Source organism: Nilaparvata lugens, unplaced genomic scaffold, assembly GCF_014356525.2.
Source record: "Nilaparvata lugens isolate BPH unplaced genomic scaffold, ASM1435652v1 scaffold5527, whole genome shotgun sequence".
Taxonomy (NCBI): domain Eukaryota; kingdom Metazoa; phylum Arthropoda; class Insecta; order Hemiptera; family Delphacidae; genus Nilaparvata; species Nilaparvata lugens.
The window spans coordinates 11,466-22,024 of NW_024091347.1; the positions used below are offsets into that span (position 1 = coordinate 11,466).

At 36.0% G+C, this 10,559-nt stretch overlaps 1 protein-coding gene across 1 annotated transcript; it reads left to right on the forward strand.

Moving 5' to 3' along the window:
• Positions 1-470: 470 nt before the first annotated feature.
• Positions 471-7,190, forward strand: LOC120356012 (N-alpha-acetyltransferase 20-like; the record flags this gene model as incomplete). The annotated part of the gene is given in 4 exon segments (XM_039444793.1): positions 471-628; positions 1,441-1,465; positions 4,076-4,296; positions 7,054-7,190. Coding segments are annotated over 4 exon segments (436 nt in total), but the record flags the coding sequence as incomplete, so codon positions are not given.
• Positions 7,191-10,559: the final 3,369 nt, after the last annotated feature.

Here is a 10,559-nt window from a genome sequence, read left to right on the forward strand (position 1 = left end):
ATTTATTTGTATTGTAAATTGCTAGCACACCCCCTTTTTTATGTATATATTGACTGGACTATAGTTTTATTTATAACTGTTATTTATATAATATAATACTGTTATTAATTACAGTTATTTATTAACTTTTCGCGGCAGCAAAGCTGCCAGCTCCAGTCACAGTGCTTGGTAACCGTTATCACAAAGAACGTTACATTCAAAGAGCTGACTGAATAGAACGGGAAAAACCGTTACTATAGTGAGGTCCACGTTATAATGGCAGTGGATGAGGATAGACGAATAGTGATGCCGATTCTCTGCATTAATTAATTATATTTCTACACTGTCATAAACATAATTGGCATCGTTGTTGATCTAGAAAAGGATAGTACCACCGACTTTGTCGAATGATAGACAAGGATAGCAAAACCAAAGTTCATCAAATACTGTCATTATAACGTGGACCTCACTATAGCGCATGCGCAATACGGTCCTTGTTCCCAGGTTTTAGCTTTTAGGTTATGTTGATACTTCATGAATGCACAATAATTTATTGATAGTATTTTTATAATATCATTCTTTTCAAATAAAATATTATGACTACTCTACGGCCATTCACCTGCAATGATTTATTGAAATATAATGCTGTGTAAGTTTTGAATTCAGTATTTTTATGAGCTTTTTGAAAATCAATTGCAATAGATTTCAGGATCCCAGAGACTATGATGTTAGTCACTCTTGAATAATATATAAAAAAATTAGAAAGTCAAATTATTGGAATATTACATCTTACTTCTATATATATTCGTTCTATAAGATATGATAATGTGTAATTTATAATGACTATAACTCTTACTTAGATGACTGTGAGCAAGAGTTATAAACGTGTCTATCCTATAAGTGTAATTATTATTTTAAAGACTTAACTTGTAGACTTAAGTTATTGATTTCTAATTTGCAAAATTTTCTAAAATTTGAGCTTGGATTAAATTCAGCCTTCAGTCTCGGCTGCCAGTGGGTCGCTAGAGAGCAACCATAGGCGGCCGAATGCCGAATCTGAAACACTCTGGGACACCACTAAAACACTGGTGTCCTTGTGTCATCTCCCTGGTGTCGTCTCACTGGTGTACACAATTGGCTCCATGCTGGCAAACCAAGTAAGACACCAGGGTCTTACGTTCAATGTGAGTGTTCCAATTGCTCTTCCTAAATTTTGAGCCAACTTTTATCCATTCCAAAACACTTGTGTAGTGAGTGCAATAAGAACAAAAGCTCTTATACTAGCCAAGACACTTTGCTTTGAGACCCACCGGTTGCTGAGACTATTATAGTAGCTATAAGTGACACTATCATAGTGGCATATTATGAATATAATATGAGCCTCAATATCTATTATGAATCGACCATTTAATGTTTTTGGTAATATAACAAATTAATAACAGCATTCTCTTTTTGTTTCAGAAATCTTGATCCACTAACGGAGACCGTATCCTTTTATGCTTTCATTATTTTTTGAAAAATATTCATTGGTTCTGAATAATGTTTTATATCTCTCATTCATTCTACAGAACCTAAGTCAAATCAATAAACCATTTATAAGTCTTTATAAATCTGAAAATATGTCGGCCTTTTATCAAAGACTCCAGCTCTAAATTGATTATTTTCTCAATCTTCAACTGGACCATAAGATGGGCTGTCCACTAGAACCGTTTTCTTCCGAACTAGCATTGGCCGAAAACTACCTAACTCGTCCGAACAAAGAAAGGAATAGATGATGCTCGTCCATTGCAACAGGTTCCTACGGCCGTGCACGGCAGATCAATTTTCTATACGAATTGAATGGGATTTTCCGGCTCTATCCGGCCGAACTAACTAGTCGACCTGAGACAACAAAGTGTCTAACCTAAAATTGTTTCACAGTCTTGTTTGTTTTTGTTTTTTGAAGCTGTTCTGTTTTATTAAGTTGTAACTATGGACAATGAAGAGTTGATCGGTTTGTTTCAAGAGCATGTTCCATTGTGGGATATGCCAGACAAAAGATCATCGTCATGAATAACTAATTTAGTGGATATTTGTTTCAATTTTCAGAATATCAATATAATGATTGTTTATGGACAATTTTGGTGGCTATGATATTAGTTAATTCAATAATTGGCAACCAGCCAACTAATGAACTAGATTGACATAAACGGTTCCAATGGACGACCATATTCGGCCGAACTGATCGGTTGAATACGGTCGGAATACCCTAAGGTGGGCCGTCCACTGGAACCGTTTTCGTCCGAACTAGTATCGGCCGAAAACTACCGAACTCGTCCGAACGATCCCCCAACAAAGAAAGGAATAGATGCTCGTCTATTGCAACAGGTTCATACGGCCGTCTCCGGCCGATCAATTTTTCGATACAAATTGAATGGGATTTTCCAGCTCTATCCGGCCGAACTAACTAGTCGAGCTGAGACAACAAAGTTCCTAACCTATAATTGTTTCACAGTCTTGTCTGTTTTTGTTTTTTGAACTAGTTCTATTTTATAAAGTTTTAACTAAGGACAATGAAAAGTTGATGAGTTTTGTTCTTTGTTGAGGGATCGTTCGGACGAGTTCGGTAGTTTTCGGCCGATACTAGTTCGGACGAAAACGGTTCCAATGGACGGCCCACCTTAGGGTATTTTGGCCATTTTTGGTAAATTGAATAACTTTTTCAAAAATCGATATTTTCAGAAAATTTTTGGTTTACTAGATCAACAAAACCATGAAGAATCTGTTCTATAAATCTCATGGATTTATCTCTTACCGAATTTGAAATGTTCTGTCCCAAAAATTTAAACTTTAGGCGCTCATATCTTAAAAGTAATGATGGGGAAAAAATGTTTCCATGAGAAAACTTTTTCATTTTGATAGCTTGATACTATAAAAATCTAAAAACTTTGAAAAATATCACCAGTAGAAAGTTTATTTTTAGCATTTGCACAGCCTTAAGCTCAAGAAGTAGGGATAAGGACTTCTGATAAGTTCACCTTCTAACTAGTTCAAACAAAGCTGCGAAGCCAAATATTGTGTTCCAAACATTCCCTCCCAATTTCCCTGACAATGATCTATTGTTGTTGAACTGAAGATTCAACACTCAACACACGGCTGCAACAATCGTTGGGAGATGCGTGAAATAATGAAAACCTATAGAGAATAGACCTATAGACTATAAGACTATAGATGAAATTGAAGATAATATAATGCTCTATGAGCCCATGATCAGCACAGATTTTTTCAATGAATCGTTAAAAAGTTATAAGGCCAAAAATATGAAAAAATCGGAGCCTTCAAAATGTGATACCTTAGAGAGCTCTAGAAAAGTATGAGAGATATGGAAAAATGTTGGAAATGAAACTTGTAGGATAATTTGCAAGTTTTAATGTTATGATTGTGTTCGACAAACATTTCCAAAATGCGCGTATTGTTCGAGATATATGCAAAAAATATAATATGGCACACTCAAACCACCCCCACCACCTTAGCACAGGGGTAGGAGTGAGGACTTTTGATATGTTTACCCCCTTACTACTATTGAAAGAGCTACGGGGTCAAAAATTGTGTTCCAAAATTTTCCCTCTATAAACTTTCATTGACTGGAATTTACGAGTATTTAAAAGACAGTGAGTGAGCAAAAACAGGCTCAAAGAATGATGATTTTCTTATTATATCAATGTAAAATGTGGCTGAGCTTGATCAATATCAAATAGAATGATGAATTATTGATTATATTGATGTAAAATATGAGTGGATTGATCAATTTCAATCATTTTTAGAACAATTTTATAAATTCCCTTAAGTTCCTATAAATTCCCAAAATTTCTTGGCCTCGGAAATATTCCCGGAAATATTGCCAAATCATAAGTTCCTTCCCACTGGGAATATTTCCGATCCACATCACTAATCACAGGTGGCAAATATCAGATGATTCGCCACAATATCTAGTAAATTCATTGAATTATTCATTTATATCTATTGAACTCATTGATCTCTAGTAAATTCATTGACGGATTCATTCTGGTCTCTAGTAAATTCACTGCTTGATTGTTCCTTGACCGATCACCACCAGTACGGTCTGTCATTCTACATGCAATACCTGGCCCATTGGCCTGAGTACTTCCTAGTGGCCGAATCTGCCAGTGGAGAGATCATGGGCTACATAATGGGAAAATCGGAGGGGCACGGGGAGAACTGGCATGGTCACGTGACTGCCCTCACTGTCTCCCCCTACTACCGACGGTTGGGGTTGGCTGCTACCCTTATGACTTCGCTGGAGGTTGTCTCCGAAAAGTGGGTATTTTTCTGTATTTATTAATCAATTCATTTGTTTTTCTACTCCATTAATTCACAATATTCATTTAGGGCCGGTTTCCGAGCTCGGGATCTATAAGTTCTGGACTTACAGAGTCCAGGACTAAAATAAGCTCTCGGGTCTAAATTGACTTTCTGAGTCACGATTTTATCTTCTAAACTCCGGAGTCTATCAAGTTCTCGACTTATTCGAGTCCAGGACTTTAACGCAGTAAACGTGAGGGAAATTCACAATATTTTGCTGTTGTATTGTTGGCATTATAGCAAAACGGAAACAGCTGATTACAGCGGGACAATTCAAATGAGCATGCTCTCCAAACTATATTGTAAAAATACGTTTCGATTTCTTTGTAGGCCTATTCAAAGCAAAGCCTTTGAAAGGTGAATGAATAGACATTTCATTTTACGTTATGCTATCATTGATCCTAACCAGTGATTTTGGAATAAAAAATTCATTAGGCTATTGAGTTTGAAAACGTATTTGTTTTGAAAAAAACTGGAGTAATAATTTATTATTGTTATTATTATTAATATGTTGAATATGACATTGAATAATAACATTCAGATTGGAATACAAATTCCAAGGCAATCCTTGTATTAATTTGCTTGAACATTTTTAGGTTATGTCACAGTCATAAATGAGGTTAGTTTTTTACGCATATTTCTGATACAATTTTATTCCAAAATGAACTTGCAAACTATAAATTATGAATTTAGATAGACTAATCCAAATAATTTAGGTATTCCATGATATCTATTTGGCTTTTTATCTACTCCAAAACAATAACTGAATTGTGTTTGCTCAGTTAAGTCTAGAACTTGGATTTAAACCCTACCCCAGTCGAGGGTTTAAAATCACGCTGTTTTAAGTCCTGGACTTAACGATTTTTGATAAATCCTTGAATCGGAAAGAGGCGAGAATCTAATTTAAGTCCTGAACTTATAATACCTTCACTCATAAAGCGAAATTATAAACTCCAGGGTCTAACATGATCTCTAAACTCCAGAGTCTATTTAAGTCCTCAACTACGTTAACGCTCTGACTCGGAAAGCCAATTTTCTGACTCCAGAGTTTAAAGCCAGTTGAAGTCTAGAACTTAGCTAAATCCCGAGCTCGGAAACCGGCCCTTAAAGTATAAAAAATAGGGTTTTGGAAACGAGACGGGGCCGCCGAAAACAATGGATGGACAGAAAGGGGTTCTAGTGGACCTTCAGCAGTAGTCTATTGTTATCAAATTTCGACATTTTCGTGGCCTATTGTATTGGCAATCACAAGTCTCCCACTCCGAGGAATATATTGGTGGACCAGTCTGGTAGTAGCCTCAGTACGGTAGTAGCCTACAGTAATAATAATAATATCTCAGGGCAAGATATTTATCACGGGCTACTCCCGTGTTTCGGATGGACACGTTAAGTCGTCGGTCCGGGCTGACCAAAAAGTAGTCGTTAGGTCATGTCCGAGGCCCTGAAATTGATCAGTTGCGACCTGAAAACTCTGGCACCAGACCTGAGCCAGCCAGGTCACTCGATATTATTAGCCTACAGTGATTGGATAACACACACATTACTATCGATGACATTAACAATTACAGTCAATCTAAGACCATATTTAGTGTAAATGATGAGACTAAACACATTACATAGATATTATGTTCAATCTAATAGAATTTAAAGGACGCCAAAAATCATAATTAATTTCGATGATAATTGTATTCAACTCAACTTATTCTGTGAGCTCTTATCAAATGAGCCATTGGGAATAACAAGATTACAAGTACTTGATCACTGATTTCGATTCAATAATTGTTGAAAATACAAGTAACAGATGTAAGGTGCAAAGTGATAGATAAGTTGGTGCTACCAGCTACCTGCTAGAATTGCCTTCAATAAAGCACACGGGGCCACTAATGAGGGTAATGAAGCGGATTCAGAGGACAATAAAGTATGCTAGTCGAGAGTTGGAGGGTGAACCTTTTTGGAGCGATACCCCAGAGGATAGTTAGCGCGGCCTCATCTCCTTTCCATAACCCTCAAACTATAATAATATAATTTTTAATGTATATATTTTTTTACATTTTCTGTAATTAATTTTTTTTTCTTTGCGAGAATAAAGTTATTATTACTATTATATTTTCCTGCGCTCAGGCTTGTCTTTGCAGGTTTTTCCTAATTTCTGTTAAATGTTCTGTTTCTTTTTGGTTTTGTTCAATTACAATAGCCTTACTTCATGTAGAGTGGTAAGTTAATTTCTAAAAAGTGTTTGTGGAATTTCTTTGTTTGTTATGGTGGGAATAAAATTCATTTTTCCATCATTATTATTTAACGAAAATCCTAAATAAATGCTGTAAATCACCCCGAAGACTTCTGCTACTGCAGACATTGACAACAGGATTAACAGCTAGATGGAAATTCGATGAGAACTACTATCCAAAAATTAGTAGCCAGCCCGGGAATCGAACCCGGTACCTCCCAATTGCTAGCATTTATGGGTAAGCATTCCTGACTAGCAATTGGGAGGTTTTTGGATAAAATTTTTGGATAGTAGTTCTCATCGAATTTCCATCTAGCTGTTAACCCTGTTGTCAATGTCTGCAGTAGCAGAAGTCTTCGGGGTGATTTACAGCATTTATTTAGGATTTTCGTTAAATAATAATGATATATTAATTAGCATTTGAATAAATGCATTCTCTATTAATTCCATCATTTTTCCATATTAAAATTTTTATTTTTTTCTAGGAAAAGATGTTACTTTGTCGACCTTTTCGTGCGAGTTAGCAACAAGAACGCCATAGCCATGTACAAAGCTTTGGGCTATGTTGTATACAGAACGGTACTGGAATATTACTCGGGAGATCCTGATGAAGATGCGTTTGGTAAGTACTTAGGCCTAATAATAACAACTTGAGAGTATCATGAGAGTACAGTGAGGACCGCGTAATAATGACATGTATTTGATCAAAATTGATGTTGCTATCCTTCTCTGTTATTAGACAAACGAATAGCACTATCCTTTTCCACCTCCGCAACTTTGCCTGATCGTTTTCAACTATGTAGAAATATAATTAATTTGACAAAATATTCAATCTAAGTCATGAACATTTATTATCAAATATATTTTCTAGGCGAATGAAATATAATTGATTATTTTTTACTAGTAGTTCTGTGAACAGTAGACCTCGCGCTCTGTAAGTTACATCATAGAGAAACAATAGCGTTAATAGATATCCCATGGTATAGGGCGTTTATGTCGCAACTTTTACTGTTATCTCAAGCCGATTACTGTTGATTGTTTTCGAATTTTACTGTTTTGTTGGCGTGAGAGTGTATGAACGGCACAATATGAGAGACTACCAGTGTCACACAGCTTCACGGGAAAGAATTACATGAACTATCGGCTTGAGATAACAGTAAAAGCTGCGACATAAACGCCCTATACCATGGGATATCTACTTATGCTATTGTTTCTCTATGGTTACATTGGTTGTTGTTTTCTCAAAAATAAATAAATAATTTATCAATTTAAAATGTCTAGAAAAAATCCTAAATAAACGTAGAGCTTTCTGTCCTATCGTACCGTGACATGTCGTCCCGGAATGTGAGTGTGAGCGCTGTTATCAGGTCTGGCTGCCGTCAATACGCCAACTCAATCTACCCATCAGAGAGCATTATGTGTTGTCGTGTCGGCGAAAAATCGGTGTGTTGAAATTAACAAAGTAAACTACCATAATACTGATTTCCTACAAACTTCATTTCTCACTTTTCATGATTTTAGAAATCAATTTCTTTTCAATAATATTTGTAGCAATTTTAATCATCAGATTCGAAAAGAAAAATGTAAAACAATGTTTTCTATCAATATAACTCTAAATGAATCATGGCCTCAGCTTATGGAAAGATACATTTTCAAGAATGTTTGGTGTTTTTGAACAGGTAGTATTATAGTCCACTAGACAGCTGATTTATGATGAATAATTCTATAGTCTGATTTTCACTGGCATATGAAAGAGGCTACTTTTTCCTTTTATATTATCCTTGAAATGCAAAATTTCCAAAAACCTTGTATATACGTCGACGCACAATTTGAAAATGAACATACCTGTCAAATTCCATGAAAATCTTTTACCGCGTTTCGCCTTAAATGCGCAACATATAAACGTGAAGAGAAATGCAAAAACTGTCGACTTGAATCTTAGACCTCACTTCGCTCGGTCAACAAGAATGAACAGTCAATATAAAATATACCGGTATTAGTGATCTTCTATAGAAGGAAGTGGCAAGGCAGAGAATCGGCAACGCTTTTCTTCTATCTTGCTCCACTGCCATTAAAACGTGGACCTCTCTATAGAAAGACAAGATTCAAGAAATTTAATGACTATAGAGAACGTAATCACATTATATGCATAGTCTTCCTCCGTTGAGAACAATTCTTTACCTCAGAGCTTCAGTGAGGTCCACGTTATAATGGCAGTGGTCAAAGATAGGAGAACAACGTTGCCGATCCTCAATTTCTTGTCAATGCTTTCTATAGACGGTAGCTGATACAAGTTTATTGATGTAATATTTACGGTTCATTCTCGTTTAAAATAATCAATTATATTTTGTTTACCGAGCGAAGTGAGGTCTAAGATTCAAGTCGATGGTTTGGCATTTCTCTTAATGTTTAAATGTTTGTATGTTTATATGTTGCGCATTTACGACGAAACGCGGTAATAGATTTTCATGAAATTTGACAGGTATGTTCCTTTTTTAATTGCGCGTCGACGTATATACAAGGTTTTTTTGGAAATTTTGCATTTCAAGGATAATATAAAAGGAAAAAGGAGCCTCCTTCATACGCCAATATTAGAGTAAAAATCAGACTATACAATTATTCATCATAAATCAGCTGACAAGTGATTACACAGATGTGTGGAGAAGCCAGTCTATTGCTGTATTTCCATAAGGTCTATAGTTTCAATCAGGTACTTGTGGATTAGAATACTGCGTGAGGTCTACTGTTCACAGAACTACTAGTGTAACTATTTACTGCGACTACGCCCCGGTTCGGAAAGACAAATTTTCTGACTCCAGCTGTTTAAAGTGTAGAACTTGACTAAATGCCGAGCTCGGAAACCGGCCTTTAATGCTACTTTAAACCATCAGCTGACTCAATTGAAGCAAATCATAATGAGTGCGACCATACAATGATAAAAAAGTAAATTCGTATGGCTTTTGTAGGTGGGGACTCCCTTGCGGGAATGATTAAACGGGTTTAATAGTTGTACCAACCACGGTATAATATAGAAGAAGACGGTAGGTGTCACGCGCATGTTTGTGCTAAATTTCCGGTGTAGCTGACGTCATTTTATATCCAATCATCTGTTTTTAACAATAAGTTTCATAAATTGGCAATAGGTGTTGATAACCTCGGTTGGTGGCGATGACGCAATCTAGCTGGCTGGCCACTGCACACACATTTCGTGACCCCTACCGTTTTCATCTAAATACAGTGGTACCAACAACTTTGGAGATAGTGTCCCTAATTTTATAGATTTTTTAATTTTACTGAGTTCATTGTCTGTTGCATCGAGTATATTTTTTTTTCTAGTTAAGCAAGAAATTATTTTTTCAATGTTTGTGCCCATTACGAAGTGCTTGTTAATAATCACTTTGAACAAGTAAATTACGACATAGCAGTCAGGTATTTATAAATAAAAGCTATTAGTTTCTACTCACATTAGTGGAGCGCTTTCGGACACTAGGCCCTTCATCAACACGGTTGACACGTCCGTTATGGAATACATATGGCTAGTAAGCAGCGTGGGTTGTGGGAGTGGCGGGATTTTTTGAATGGTTGGCGGGAATGTTTGAATTTGTAGGTTATTGAGTTGAAATCACACAGCTCTTCAATTTCAAATCAATAACCTACAAATTCAAACATTCCCGCCAACCATTCAAAAAATCCCGCCACTCCCACAAACCACGCTGCTTACTAGCCATATGTATTCCATAACGGAAGTGTCAACCAGTGTTGATGAGGGCCTAGTGTCCGAAAGCGCTCCACTAATGTGAGTAGAAGCTAATAGCTTTTATTTATAAATACCTGACTGCTATGTCGTAATTTAGTTGTTCAAAAGTGAAATTATATTTTAAATAATTTCATAATGAATTTCATAATTAAGATGAAATATTTTGTTAATAAATTATCAATTCTACATTTTTTAAAGACGATCTGGCATCAGAGCAAAGCGAGAAAGAGATAG